This window comes from Hippoglossus stenolepis, chromosome 11 (genome assembly GCF_022539355.2).
Source record: "Hippoglossus stenolepis isolate QCI-W04-F060 chromosome 11, HSTE1.2, whole genome shotgun sequence".
Lineage (NCBI taxonomy): Eukaryota > Metazoa > Chordata > Actinopteri > Pleuronectiformes > Pleuronectidae > Hippoglossus > Hippoglossus stenolepis.
In genome coordinates this window covers 19635537-19651334 of record NC_061493.1, presented here as the reverse complement: position 1 = coordinate 19651334, position 15798 = coordinate 19635537, and the positions used below count along the sequence as shown (strand labels likewise).

General features: G+C 42.4%; 1 protein-coding gene across 2 annotated transcripts; it reads right to left on the bottom strand.

Annotated features, from left to right (window-relative positions):
* Positions 1-730: 730 nt before the first annotated feature.
* Positions 731-15461, bottom strand: LOC118117232 (noelin-3). 2 transcript variants are annotated; one of them, XR_004697775.2, is made up of 7 exons: positions 14962-15461; positions 11925-12068; positions 10615-10770; positions 8773-8992; positions 7043-7149; positions 3079-5296; positions 731-829 (listed from the first exon to the last, which is right to left on the bottom strand). XR_004697775.2 is itself a non-coding variant. In XM_035169303.2 (6 exons), exons 1-6 carry the CDS (start codon positions 15028-15030, stop codon positions 4619-4621), a joined length of 1374 nt encoding a protein of 457 aa, XP_035025194.2. In that variant the 5' UTR covers positions 15031-15461; the 3' UTR covers positions 2716-4618. The 2 variants fall into 2 exon arrangements, 1 of the variants encoding a protein (XP_035025194.2); XM_035169303.2 differs by lacking the exon at positions 731-829 and having other exon boundaries at positions 2716-5296.
* Positions 15462-15798: the final 337 nt, after the last annotated feature.

Genomic DNA, 15798 nt, shown 5'->3' with positions numbered 1-15798 from the left:
ACGCTGTGGAGAAATGAGCAGAGGTGTTGGCAGATTTATGTCCGTGTGTCTTCTTGAACTAAAAACTCCCAAAACCTTTGAAGACAGGCTCGTGGATTGATTCCCACTGTGGAGACTCACGCATTAATTTTGTTCTGCGAGGATCCAACTGTCTCCAACTGTTGTAAATCCACCAAAGAAAGGTCTGCGCAGAATTTGAACTTCAGGACGTGTTTAATCGAATCATAGTTTATACAGAGCAGAGTAGCCAGTGGTGTTTAAAAAACAGACAACGATTTCTTAAAGCTGAATATGTCCAGAGGTGGTTGTAAAGCTTGCTCAGAAAAACAGCTCGACTAGAAAGTCACTCAGTGGAGCTCATATCTCCACTAAGCTGAACGACACTGATTGTGATCAAGTGGTCTGGGAATCATAATTAAATCTTTGTCATAAGATGTAGTGGAAGAAAATAAAACAATTTAAAATCCTGAGTCTTTAATCCACATCCCCTCAAAGGTTTTATAGATTCTTTCCAGGCCCCAGACCTCCACCAAGTTTGGTGCAAACAGGTTAAGTCAGTTTTGTGTAAACAACCAAAGGCTGAAAACATAACCTCCCTGGTAAAGGTAATGAAAGTTAGTACAAAACGACTGATGGAAAATATTATGTACAGAAACAGACCGAAGCCAAAAGATCACAAAGAAGAAATGTGCAGCTTTTGAAAGAAGTGAAAGTTTGTTCAACAGGTTCTTGTCTCGTTCAACATGTTCTCAGTCTGGGCCTAAGGGTCTGGGCCCCCAGAGGATTCTGGGAAATGTAGGAAAAAGTCTGTGCTTTCATCCAGTTGCCACTGACGGAAAAAGACAAAGTTTACACTGTCAAGAGGAACAAAAATTGGAATGATATTTTACTAATAATAACTAAACAAGTACTTTACGGTTTAATCTCGTTAGCCACAAAACATTGTTGTTACAAGTTCACAGAAAGTTTAAAGACCTTCATTGTAAATACTCATATAACAAAATAAGGATTTACCTCCGGTCTAAAAAGGAAAATACTAAACTCTGCACATGGCTTTGATAAAGACGGTTTTTGGACATGCACATGTTACTTATTCTATCATGAATGTATTTTAACTGAAAATACATTTAGAAAGTCTAAATATTTCTAAAAGGGTTTGTTGTTTACTTGTGTTTGTGTGTCCATGAGCCCACATACACAAACAGTGTGTTCTCTGAGCCAGTGAGATGGTTGCAGGCACTTAACAGTGTGCTGCACAAAAGCTAATACTTGAATAAAGAAGTAAAACCTGCGTGTGCATGAGTGTGCTTCACTGAATCAGCTTCACTGAATCAGCTTCACTGAATCAGCTCACTCACTGAATCAGCCTCACGGACAAAACAGAAACACTGACATGTTGGCCAGTGGCAAAGTTAGTGGGTTGGTGTGTTTGTGTCTCATCGGGCTGCTGCCTGAAGGAGATAGGAAAATGCTACTTTTAGATTTACTGCCAGGATTTAACAGAGCTCTGTGACACCTACTGCACCAGACACTGTAACTAAAGATGGACGACACGCCTCCTCTTCCTCCCATAGTACAAAAGTGAAGATATAACATCCTGGATTCAGGTGCTGCCACGTTGTGCTTTTGACGTCAGTGCGGCGTAGAACGTTTATAAAGATGGACGACATGACAGTTTCCAAAAAGTGAAGCCAGTGGGGTATTGATTGCCCCCTGGTGGCTGGCTGCGAGTTAACCTCGCCTCCTCCGTGTTAGTCGGCCGAGTGAAAATAAACACAAGTACGTTTTTCTCAAAGCTGATTTCTGATATTTTAATCAGGTTTGTTCTAATCTTTATATTTTATATTTGATGCTATATAAACGGGTTGAAACATCATGATTGACAGCTGACATTAACTCAGGATTGGTCGATGTATCTGCAGCTCCACCCCCTGATCCCTTCTCCCGATATCTTGGCTTTGTTTTGTTTAGTGGAAGGAAGTAGAGATGCGTCGTCCATCTTTAAATAAAGTCTATGTGCTGTGCAAAAGTTTGTCAGTTAATATGATTAAATATTAGAATGCAGTGCAGAAGCATGTGAGCTTACTGCACACGGAGAAGTGCTTAACATGGCCGCTCCTCAGGGATCAATATCTGTGGAGATCCACACTGTGTTTCCTACAGGCATGGAGCTGCTGCCGGCTGCGGCTCTGACCTTTCAGATGCTTCCTGTCTGGCTGATCTGCATCGATCTGACCCGGAGGTGAGTTTCAACATGGAGCCTGTCAGCTGGATACCAGAGCATGTGAGTGTGTGTGTGTGTGTGTGTGTGTGTGCGTGTGTGTGTGTGTGTGTGTGTGTGTGTGTGTGTGTGTGTGTGTGTGTGTGTGTGTGTGTGTGTGTGTGTGTAGTAAAGGAATGATTGTTCTAACACTGTTAGTTACCTCTGGGCATGGAGCAGTGGACGGCTTAAAAAAGACCTCAAGGCCAAACACACACAGTAATCTCAACTCGTAAAATTTGTATTATTATTTAGAATCCATAAATGTTGTTGGCTTCATATTATCACACTTTTTAAAAAACATTATTTAGTAAATTAATATTAACATCGCCCACCAAAAGTCTCAGTTTATGAAATGTTTTGTTTCTTTAATACTCACCAGTAATTTGCTTGGACACAGATTCTGACAAAATGTGAAGCTTGAATTGAAATCACAAAAAATTGTGAGAAACATGTAAATAAAATTCATTTTAATTTTTTAAGTAAAACTTCATCTGATCACATGGTCACAAATTTACAAATCAAGTTTTGTTCACGATTACAAATGAATTGTAAATTTCTTTTACATTTTTTTTAATGATTATGTCCCAGGTGTAAAACAATAGTTTATTTTTCTATTCAAACCAATATGAAAACTAATCTGACTAAATGAAGACTCGTGACATTTCTCTGCCTCATGTCCCGTTTCCTCTTCACAAAGGAACATCAGAACAAAGTGTTTCCATGGGCTCACTGTACAGAACAGAACTGCAACACATGTCCAATCAATACAGCACAGCTGAAAGTTACAATCAATAATCAAAAGCCGACGCACAAACCAGAGCACGAAGCTTCGATGAGTCCTCCAGTACAAAGTGTGTGTGGAAGCTGCCTCTCCCTCACTGAGAGTCACCAGGAAACAAAGCACAGGAAAAACACACACGTCCATAAAAACCCTCCGACAAAAGTTACTGTGATGTAAAACTGGAGAAAGCCTCAGGAAATGAGAAAAGAAGAATAACTTTACTTGTGCGGCACTTATCTAAACAGGGTGACAAAGTGCTTCCCAAAAACCGAATGAATAAAAGAAATAGATGTCAGTCACGTAACAAGTTGACGTTTTAGAGGACAAAGGAGTAACTCTCTCTCTTTGTGGCTGAGAAGTTTTAATGGGCTCACGTCGGTGGGTTTAAGGTGACGTCAAATGAAATGATGCAACACAACATTAACTCACTTTTGACACATTTCACGTTTTCCTTTCTTTCCTCTCGAACGAGTTAACGTGACGTCCTCAGAACACAAATACACAGAGCGCCGCTTTAATGAAAACAATGCTTTTATTTTATTTTTTTTAAAGGTACGTATAACTTCTTATTTACACCAACAAATGTCCAGTGAATTCCTCTACTGCTGGCTTTAGGAATGGATGTTCATCGTAGCTGGAGGGGGGGAGAGGGGGGATGTTGTGCAAATACAAAATACACAGATATACAGTTACAGTAAAAATGCTATTGGGATAGCCAACATTCATGCACAAGAGCTGTTGTCCTTGGGCTTAAAGAAGGTACTGCACTGAATAAGGCATACAAACCGTCGCTGAAAATACAAAACAACATCTCAAAGTACTAAGTTAAAGGCAGCCCAGGTTCTCCACTTGTACTTTTGACTTAGTACTTGCAGATATTCTCTAACCTGCATGACTGAGAAATCTTTGTGGACACACACACAAAAAAAAAACAGCAAAGTACAAGAACTACACAGGTTCAATACGGTTCAGCGTGTTCCTCATTGTACAAGGTCAAGTGCAAAAAAACCTCTGAGAGGAAAAGTAGAAAGAGGCATTGAAAGCTAAGTGGTGGTGGTGAAAGGCTGGAATGAATTAGCGGATGATGATGATGAACAAATGGCGAAAGGGAAGAATGGAAACAAAATGAACAATTAGTGAACATGGTTGAAAAACATGAATAAATTAAAGGGGGATGAATAAAAAATGTGAATCCTGGATGAGAGAACCATTATAAATACGACGACTTCACTTCATGGAAAAGCTTTCATTTGGTAGAGAAAAGGGAAACGGTAGAAATCAGCGGTAGTTCAGTCATTCTTAGCAAAGTAAAAGTGCCATTATTGAGTCCAAATATATCTCCTGCAGTATGCTCCATTATGTGCCACAAATTAGTTTTAATTTGATAGCAAAAGTGGAGAATACTTTCAACCTCACGGTGTGAAGACAGAGAAAAAGCTCGACGACGTTAATTAAATTTGCACCGGACTAAATCAGAGAAATAAAATAAATTTGCAAATAAATAAAATTCATCAGAACATTCAGGTGAGACCATCAATTCAATCGTTTCCTTCCCGTGTGTGTGTTTCCTCCGCTTAAGAGTCGTCCTCCGTTTTAATGATGTGGAAAAGTGTGACATTGAACAGGATCTGGTGGCCGTTGTTCCAGCCGTACAGGGTGCGGTCCCTGGCGTTGTAGTCCAACATCGACATGTGGAAGTACTGGTTGTGAAAGGGGATGTCTGTGTACTCGTACGTGGACGTCTTCGTGGAGTAGGCATAGTACACCTTGGCGCCCGTGAGGTGGGAGTTAGTGATGTAGAGTGTCCCGCAGATCATAAAAGACTCGCCGGCGTTCCTCTTCGAGTACTCCGTGTTCCACGTGTTGAGGATTTGCAGCGTGTCGGGGTTCAGCTGGCTGACGACGATGTTCCCGGCGTTCTGGTTGGTGGCGTACACGGCCCACAGGCCCAGCTCGTCCGCCATGAGGTCGATGTCGGAGAAGCCTCCCCACGTGTAGGGGTACACGTTGTGGAAGCCCGCCGACTCCAGGGCCCTCTGCGTGACCACGCGGCCCGTCTCGAAGCTGTACCGCACCACGATGTTGCTCTGCATCTTGTTGTAGTACAGCGAGCCGTTGTACACCACGTGGTTGGTCCCGGCCCATTTGAAAGGAAGGTTGTATGTTCTCGACTCGACTCCCGCCACGAAATCGTCGATGGATTTAAACTCTTTGACGATCTTGTTGTTGGTGTAGCTGTCCATGTACCAGACCTGCGGACCAATAAACACAGAGAATTGAGTGATTTTCTTTTACAGGAAACAACAGGTGGTCGGTCTGAGGTCAAATTCCAAGAAACTGTATCTTTACTCATTCAGTTATTAAAAGAAACATGAAAACACATGTGAAACAATGCATCCTCTAAAAAAGAAGATGGCAGAACACAGGAGAACCAACCAAGCAATTTATAATATATATATTATGAATAACAATATTAAAAAAGTGAACATTTCTTGGAAGACAACTAGTTAATGATGAACTTGTAGTAAAGAACACTGCAACTAAAGACAGGCTATTTAACTACCCGTGGAAATAAGAGGATTATTTTTTAATTCATAATATCAGAATGCAGCAAGTGGGATTAACAATGATTTAAGTATTTGAGCGGTTGGTGAGTTTGTTTGTTTGTCTTCAAGTTTACACAAAAACCACAAAACAGATTTCCACAAAACCTGCTGGGTGGACTCGGGCCAAGAAAGATAGAAAATAATTCACGGATCTTGATGTTAAAAAAATCCGGCATATTAAGAAGACTAGACAATAGATATTCTCATTTATGTTTCCATTTAAAAAAACAAAAGGAATCTTCATTTTTTGCACAGAATTCAAAATGACAATTAAAGTTGCATTTTAATCACACAAAGATTCTTCTGTTCCCCTGACGACTCCCCCCGGTGTCTGTGCTTTTACACTCACGCTCCGTTATTACAGCTCAGAACATCAGGACGAGACACCGTGGTGATAATTGGAGTTAAAAATATTCTCTCTGTTGTCTTTTAATACACAAATAATTCACACTGTGTTAAATAGTTCTCTATGAATACAAATGCAACACTTCAGTCATTAAACATGAACTACTTCTCTTCTCTTGTTCTCTCTGCTTCGGCAGCAGGAACGTTATCTGTACGTTTTTTTAAATATTTTATCCATCATTGATACCAACTCTATACTAAAGACATATTGAAGTTATTATAGCACGAACCTTAGATTCATATTTCAAATTTAATTGATAGCTCTTCATTTTACTTGCTGCTGTTGCTGTAAAAAAGTTCTTTATCAGATAACGGAGGAAGATTGTTGCTGGTTACGTTTAGTTCAAACTCACATGGATTTAAAAAACATTTTCAAAACACTCAAACACTGCGTCATAAAAAACTGAAATGGTTCAAAGCAAATTTAGAAGAGACGTGTGAAAAGCTTTTACTGTTCGAGATGTTGTGTCTGACAAATAAAGGCTTTTTCTTTTTTATAGGTTTTTCAAGAGCAACTCGCTCCTTGTGAAAATGGCCCTCGACCTCTGCAGCTTGAGTTTACACAGGAAAACGTCTTTGCAAATGCTTTTTACACAGATTATTTTAATGCACTGTGATTAAAATCCCAAGACGTCTTCCAGAGGGTGACGCCCTCCTCATTTCTGTGCCTCCTATCCTTCCACTATTTGCATGTTCAATTTTTCAAAAGCAGTTAACTGTCAACTGGCTTTTAAAGACGCGTCACCGTTAAAAGGCTCAGTATTAATGTGTTTAGCTGCTGGAGTATATATTAGCTATGATGAAGACTCTGCGCCAAGTAGTACAAAGTGCAGTAGCTTTGGTTTTCAATGTTATTGATTAGTTATTTCACATTGAGATACAAGCAACGAACAACATGTCTTGTCCTCTGAGCAACAGGAGGGAAGCGGTTGTACGTGCATTGTTAAACCTGACTGTAAGACGAAGAAAAGCACATCAGGGTCTCACCCGGTTGTTTTTGGGAGACGCCTGCGGGTCGGTCATCCAGGCTCCGAATCTGGTCCCCGATGTTTTCACCGTCAGCGGCCCGGTGATCTTCATTAGCTTCCCGCATGCTGCGAACACATCACACAGCTCCGGTCACACACAGCTCAAACTTCTCCCTCCCCACATGATACAACCGCAGCCAATGTTGTGATGTGGCTTCTGGAATAAATATCAAAGCACCGGAGTGATTAAATCTGTCAGTGGCTGATTTCTCAAACCAGAGAAATAAAAGTCAAGGTTTTTGGGGTTCTGTGTTCAGCATCTCTGCATGAGTGAAATACAGAGGATGAGAGGAAAACCTGCCACAACACAACAACCTGTAAAATTAGTGTCTCGTGAGTCAAAGCCGGTTTAACATTTATCCCACTTGGTTTAACATCATCTTCTAATTGTTCCAGATGACAGTAGATTCGAACTTGAGCTTAAGTGTAAGTATTTAACAGCTTTTTTTAACCTAATCATTTAGAGCTCAAGCACATCGTTTGGAGCTCAGGAAGATTTCCAGCCACTTCCCATTAGCATTCACGTTAGCCACACACGCTGACACTTTGACAGGTCCCATCCATGTTGATAACCCGGCAGCTGGCATATTGGAGCTGCAGTTATACAAACCTTCATCAGAGGCAAAGCTGCTCCGGAGGCAGAATTGATCTAATTAGCTGAGTTCACTGTCGGTGGCTGGAGCAAAGAAAACCGCAGCTTTTCAGTGCCCGGTCATAACAATAATAAGAATTTATATGGCGCTTTCCAAAATACACTTTCCAAAGGGCCTCATAAGACAACAATAACACAGATAACAGCTTTTCAAATTAGTTCATTAATTCATATTAAAAAAAGAAAGTGAAAAGAAAATGTAATATCAAGTAAAATCAAGAGACTATCTGATAAAAGTATCTTAAAAGAATGTAGTGAGTCAGCTGACTTCATTTCCTCGGGCAGATTGTTCCAGAGCCTCGGGCCCTGACTGCAAAAGCTCTGTCCCCTTAAGTTCTCAACTCGGTGTCTGGAACAGATAAGAGACCTCTGCCTCAGGATCTGAAGGTAAGAGACTCAAAGGTCCGATGTACTCTAAACCAAGAATCTCAAAACTGATCATTCAGATCTTATGATCAATTATATAAGATGTTGGGAGCCAGTTTAAAGAGGCTAAAACAGGAGTAAGGTGATCACGTCAGCTGAGTCTTGTTCAGTTTGCAGTCGATAGAGATTTTTAGTTCAGGTGAGTAAAAAGACATGTTACAATAATCCAGATGCAATGACGTGGAAGCAGGCAGGATAGTCACTGTGTCTTTAAAAGTTAAAATAGAAGGTGTTCTAAGATTTATCGTGACGGTCCTGATATGTTCCACTAGGGCACCAGTAGATGGTAGGATTTGATTTGCTCTAAGGGATTTCTATTGTGCTTGAGTTTAACATCCAGTTTTTAACATCATTAGGAAAGACATGAGGTAGCAGAACAGGTTCTGTGGGTCTTACAGGCAAGTACATCGGCACATCTTCAGCATAACAATCAAGAGAGACACCATGTGTGTCCAAAAAGTGCCCAATCAGGAGCATGTATAAGGAAAATAAATTCGTCCCAGGACAGACCCATGTGGTACACCATACTTAACGGTAAGTTGTTCACTGAGACACAGAACCTCCTATATGACAGCTATGATTAAAAACCAGTGTGATTTCTCTGGACTTACTGAGTTTGTTCATACAGTTACGAAGCCGATTTTCCAGGTTCAGGACCCTCTGTTGCAGCTCCTCGTAGTCGTAGGCTCCCATCTCCTCCTGGATTCCCATCAACACACCCGACAGGTTTCTGATCTCCTCTTTGAACAGGGAGATGAGCTTCGTGTCTGTCTTGTATTGCTCCAGAACAGGGATCAGCGGCTGCAGGGACTCCATCTTTCCCTTCAGCTCCTAGACAAAACAACAGCAAAGTAAAAAATAGATACCTGTCTGAACAAAGTCTGTCTGGAAGAAGAATTGTTTGTTTTGAATGCAGCAGGATGTTTTACTGTAATAGAGCCAGCGTCTTTAACTGAGGCAGAAACTGTTGTCTCCTCCCGACTGGCAGCGGTTTTCACTTGTGTAAGAAGAGTGTCTTAGACTCAGATCAATAGCAAAAACATAGATATCTTGTTATGGCAGCGAGTCAATAAACAATTTCAATTGATTTTGCCCAAATGACGACTTTTTGTCCACACCTTGCTGATGGATTATTATTGTTTATACCAGACTTAGGGGGGGAAAGGCATTACATGGATTTTCTTTCATGTTATTGTAAAAAAAATAAAATAACACCATAACATTGACAGCAGCAAATGTGTATATTAAAACCTTAATATTGGTTCTGTGATAGAGGAAAAGGGCGGAGGGAGAAGCTGCTGTTGGAAACCAAACCATTTTCACTGATGATGATAGCTACAATTATTACTGTAATTACTCCTATTATTGTTGTTATGTAAAGGCAATGTCAATTATACAATGTCAATTATACAATGTCAATTCATGTGGAAGTCATCGCAAAGTCATTGTGAAAAATACTTTCACAATTGTTCACAGTGGAAATGACCTTTACCATCTTGGAATTACTGAAATTGTCCATCACCATCAATTTTTCCAATTTATTTAAACAAAATACATAATCAGAATGTTCCCAGTTTTTGATTATCGTGAAAGATGAATCTATGTGACAGAAAACGTCACTGTAAACACAGTGTTGTTGAGGAATAAATTACATTAACTCACATTCTTTCCAACCCATTTCTAACTATGCTGCTTGGTCACTGATGTGTATTATATTTTGTTATTCATCAACAACAAGAAAAACAAAGAAACAAACATAAACAGTCCCCTGATGAAACCACATTCACATTCACTAGATGACGATTTAAATTTGGATCTGTTCCAAGATGTAAACCCCTTATAGAAAGTCCCCTTAATATGCCAGATTTTTTAAAATCAAGATCATATGAATTATTCTCTGAGAAATCTGTAAAAATGTCATCTTGCAATGTTAAAGAAATAAAGAAATAAACCCTGGATCTGCCCAGTGATCCGTATCCACACCAAAATTGAGCGGGTTCTTCCCTGACCCATAGCACATCCTTCCACTAAGCTTCCTGGTAATCCGCAGAGCAGTTCTTCTATAATGATGCTAACAATTGAACAAACAAAGAAACACAGATGGAAACATTCTCCTCCTCGTTGGTGAAGCTAATGAGACACTCAGAATAAACAAAAACCTGCACTCTGACAGATTCCTCTCCTTCCTGAGGGTTAAACAAACTGAACAGCTTCATGGACCAGTTGCTCTCACTGATGCAGAGTCTTCAGTAAGTGTGATGGATACTGTCTTCGCCGCCTGTCCAGCTCTACAGACAAGCATGTCCTTGGCTGATCTGTGGTGGACCTGTATTGATCTCATCCAGAGTGAAAGTTGACAGGTTCAGATGTTTCTCAGGCATCTTCAGAGGAGATATTTTCCCCCCTGTGATATTTCTCACAGGCTTCTCAACACGAAAACAAAAAGAATGTACCTGAAAGTTTTTGTTGACGAGCGTCTTCCTGTCCGACTCGATCTGCCGGAACTTTGACCGCAGCCCCTTGATCTGGCTCTCCATCCTCATGATGTACTGAAAGTCCCTCTGCGTCCGCAGGTTCAACACCTCGATTGACTGCGACATGTTCTGCACCTTTTTGAAAAGAGTCAAACAGCGCAGCATTGATTTTTCCGTCCGGCACCAGATTAAAATGTCCTCCGTGTTCAGCCGTCTAGGAGCCCGCTGAGGTCCAGCGTCCCGAGGAATAAATCAACATTTTGACCTTGAACGTGATTGTCTGTAAGCGTCTACCTGTGATCAGAATGTTTGTCGCTTTCTCTCGGTATTTGAACATATAATTCACTTTATCAGACATAAATTGCTTGTTTTTTTTGTAAGGATAAACTATAATCTGCTGCTTGAGAACACATTTATCTGACACTTTAGGAAAAGCTCACTAGAAATGTTGTCCTTTCTCTCTTTTCTCTTTCGACTATCACTGCAACCAGCCCGAGTTATTGGAGCCCATCACTGGAAAAGTGGCCCGACACTCGCATTGTACTCGCTGCATACTTTTCCAGCTCTGGTAGCCGGATCCTCAAATGGCCTCACAGAAGCCCTGAAGCAGCTTAGTACATTAGTGTCAAAAGGCCTCAGTGAATGACAGTGAACACCCTTTGGCGTTCTAATTGTTTGTTTGTGGATAATGCATCGAATCACTACCGTCATGGAGGGGGAAAAAAAATAACACGTGGAACTAAATGTGATGTTTGTGCTTCAATACACAATCTTGGCTGTTTTGTTTTGTTTGTTTTCATGAAATCAATAGAGAATTCATGCTTTTATAGTAGAAAAACAAATCACACGATTTCTTTAGAAGCCGAGTCGCCTTTCTGACAGAAATAACTTTCCCAATCAAATGCATAAAGCCTGATAATACTCCAATGGCCTTGAATGGCTTGTTGCAAGACAACCAGGGGCCGCTCCGTTCTGGAAAGATGAGATGGAGAGAGCTCTCATCTTCACAAGCCGCCATTCGGCTGATGTCATTCATGTAATATATGCATTAGTAGAAAATAGGGTTAGGGACCTGGCTGGGGCAATTTCTGCGAGGATTAGGGAAACTAAAGGGCCTGAATGACGATAGAAATCAATGTCATGTGTCCATGTGCATTCAGGTGGGCTGGTTGCTTGCAGTAAATATGCGAGTGTGTGTGTGTGTGTGTGTGTGTGTGTGTGTGTGTGTGTGTGTGTGTGTGTGCGTGTTGTCACATAAACAGAAAAGCGTGTGGCTGCCTGCAACGCACCTTCTCCAGGAGCTGGCGGAGCTGTCTCCCTTTGGCATCTCTGGAGCACAGATTCTGTTCAGGTGCCACCACTGTGCAGACACAACGGCCATCTGCATCCTGAGCTGAGCTGTACACCTGCCACCCCTCCTTTGGCCTGATGGTCTGCACACACAAACACAGGCACGGCCGTAAATTCACAGCACACACGCACACACACACACACACACACACATTTCTACACAGAGACACACACAATAAATCCAACTCTGCTGATAGCACCATCATGAAATTGCAACAACCGGTTGCTATAGTTTTCTTATTTTCATCGCACTGGTCTTCCATTCTTCAGCGTCATGCCCCCCCACCCCCCAAGCTTTGACACCAGCCACTTCGCCTGACATCCGGGCTTTGAGAAAACAAAGTGCCCACAGTATACGGTCTCCAGTGAATTTCCTCTCCTACAATAAATAGTTTCCTGGCCTTGATGAATAGCCCGAGTGTTGAAATTCCTCTGTTTCTCGTCGCCGGGCCTTCCGACGCCGTAACTGAATGTCCTGCCGCGAGAAACAGATAAACCTGATTTGTGGGAGCTTTTCCTGCTCTTTATTACATTCAATATGCTCCACAGCTTGGGAGCATAAAGTCTAAAGCACATAAAGTTATGCATCATAAGCCAATGCAGCAAATTGTAATGCAACAACATCAACCACTGTCAGGGCCGAACGCAGTAAAAACTACTTTTGCTCCAAATATTGATCGAGGTGCCCCGAAGTGTCGGGAAAGTTGGAACCTATCGGACACACAAACAGAATAAGTGTTTGAACAATACTTCTGTTCGCTGTCAGCCTGGGAAATTAACACAAGCCTGCAGCCAAATACTGGCAACCTTTGACTGCAGATGGTAAATCTGTCTGCACCACTCTCCTCGTTGGCAGACAACCAGATATCATTTGAATTTGGATATTTTCTCGTTCCATCTGTGGGGAGAATAACGTGTGGAACATGTGAACGTCGACATCCCGGCAGCGGCCTTTTGAAGCTGGCGGACCGAAAAATGGAAGGACCCTGTTTAGAGTGCGGGCATTGTTTCCTTCTCCCATTTATCCTTGCCTGTCGGCCGTGGCAGTTTAAAGAGCATTTGGAATCAGCCATGAAAGATCATGTCCCCTCTGAGCACGTCACGTCAAAGAGGAAGAGCAGCTTTGACTCATCATTTTCACCTACGAAGCTGCTTTTCTGCAGGTAAAATGTCAAGAAATTACACAGTTTATATCTTAAATTTGCTATTTTTAAGCCAATGACAAAGTGTTTTGAGGATGAAATGGTTGCGTAAATCATTCATCATAATCTGCAGTACAGAATGTGATACTCCTTCTTATTATGTAGTTTTTTTTCACACTCGGATCCTGACTCCTCTGCCACATATTCATCTTTCAACTTGATAAATAAAGAAATAAAGAATATACCTTCTATGCTATCAATCTCCTGAGCTGTCATTCTGTTCCCAGAACATCTCTCTGATGTCACTTTATCAGATTGTGAGAGAAAATTGTTTCTGGTATTATCAAAGCAAAGCAGAGCCGATCTTTATCCACCTCCCCATTGGTGGCTGGTTACGTTTGTGATCTGGGGAATTAAAGCTTAATCGACTGATGCCCCTGATGTAATGTAATATAAAAAGAAGCCGAGGAAAAAGCCTTCAAAGTGGGCTATAACAGTGTCACCTTTACAATGTCACCTCGTGTATCTTTCACCTCTGGACTTCTGTTCTCAGTTTGATATTCATGAAGAACCAAAGCACAACAGAGCGGCAGAAGAGAAAAAGTGACACTTGACTGAAACATCATGGAGGTCACGTGTGGTGAATTACCAGGGAGACTAGATGCCTCAGTGCATCATGACTGTACCTGGATCTCTCTCATTGCATCATGGCTGAATGGGATAAGAGAGGAAGAGGGAGAAAGAAAAAAAAAACCCTCCTCAGCTTCCTCACTTTGCTTTGAAAGCGGCAGTTTCACTAATCTACTAGAGCGCTCTTTCTCCTCTGTCTCTTGAGTGACGCACATCCTTTCCTCTCCTCTCACTCGCACTTCTCCTCATATCAAAATGAATTTGTAGCACAGCCAAGCCAGATGCACTCTCCAGCTAGGAACTCTGCACAAAGAGTTTTTTCTCTCATTAAATAATCCAGACAGCTGGCTCCTCTTCTGTTTTAGCCGTTCATTAACACTTTCTGACGGATCCGAATTCAGTTTCTTGGAGTGCTCACTTAGCCCCGTAAACATCTCCTGTTTCTTTTCCTCCCGGAATAAATGAACGACATTTACTCTCCACACAACTTTCAATCACGGCGAAGTGATGCTATATGTGGGGGCTCAGCTTTGTAATCAAGACCCTGGCACAGGGGTTGTTCTGCATGGGTGGGATGAACCTAATCGGCCACTGTTCTCGTCCAAAAGGCTTGGTGATCTGTGAGCTGCTCCTCCTAATTTCTGATAATGCTCCCAAGTGCATCTCGGGGAGGCTCAAACCGGCAGCATGCATTTCCTTTTAAAACATTTTAACAGCGTGAAATAGAAAAACTGCAAGTCAGTTTTTACAGTCAGTGTCACTGTACCGCTGCTGCCTCTTTTTACACTGTCTGAACTCTCCCTTAAAAGTGACTTATACGCTTGGGCAGCTCCCCAGGATCAATATCAATGCACTGTGGTTGATGTGAGCAATAAACAGGAGTGCTGCTCCTCTTCCTCCACCGATGCTTCTGATTTCCTTTTCTTATTTCACATTATTTCCCCCCCCCACACATTTAGTGTCGGGTAACGCTTGCAATAGGAGTGTGCACCGGCTCTGGATACAATAGCAAAGAATCAGCCAAATATGCAAGAATAGCATGGAAACTGAAATGACTCATTCTGTGTGTGCAGCGCTCCACCCAAACGAATCCCATCCCCACTGAGCTCAACTTTACAGCAGTGGTGTTACAGTGAAAGTCTGAACGGAGTGTGTGTTTGTGTTTGTGTTTGTTGAGGGAGGAATGTAAAGTCATGTAACTCACCGCTGACGGACAGTAACCGAACAGCAGCAGGAACAGCAGTGGGTTCAGCACCACGGACAGCGACCACATTCTGCAGCCTGGTCCTGAATCCTGGTCCTGGTCCTGATCCTAAACCTGATCCTGTTCCGGATCCTATCCTGGTCCTAAACCTGGTCCGGATCCTTGTCCTGGTCCTGGTCCTCCTCCTCCTCAGCCGCGGCGGGAACAAAATAAAATTGTCACGCAAGTTTCTCCCCCCAGGCTCGAACTATCGCCACCACCACCACCACGTCCACCACCGCGTCCACTACACGCTGGTGAAAACCGAGGCTTCCTGAGGAGGAGGAGGAGGAGGCGGAGGAGGAAGAGGAGGAGGAGAAGGAGGAGGAGGAGAAGGGACGCACATCCATCCACTCGTCCCCGTTACGCATGGCAGGTGGGCAGCTGGGAGAAGCATCGTCACTGTGCGAGGGAGGAAGAAAGTTTGTGAGCATGCAGCGAAATAATATAAAGACCCGAGCAGCGTCCAGGTCACAGGGAGACGTCTTATCCACGGATATGACATCATCCAGCTGCCTCGCTTGACTTCACTAATTAACCTAGCCTTTGTGTGTGTGTGTGTGTGTGTGTGTGTGTGTGTGTGTGTGTGTGCGTGCGTGCGTGCGTGCGTGCGTGCGTGTGTGTGTGCGTGTGTGTGTGAGAGGAAATGTGCTGACAAAAGTTACATAGAATTCACCAGATGATGATAAGAAGGCGGAGGTGCCACATCACACCAGCGCTGCTGCTTCGTGCACAGGCAGGAGAGCGGGGGGGGTGCATGAGAGCAACACGCAACAAACATGTAGTGGTTGTATGGAG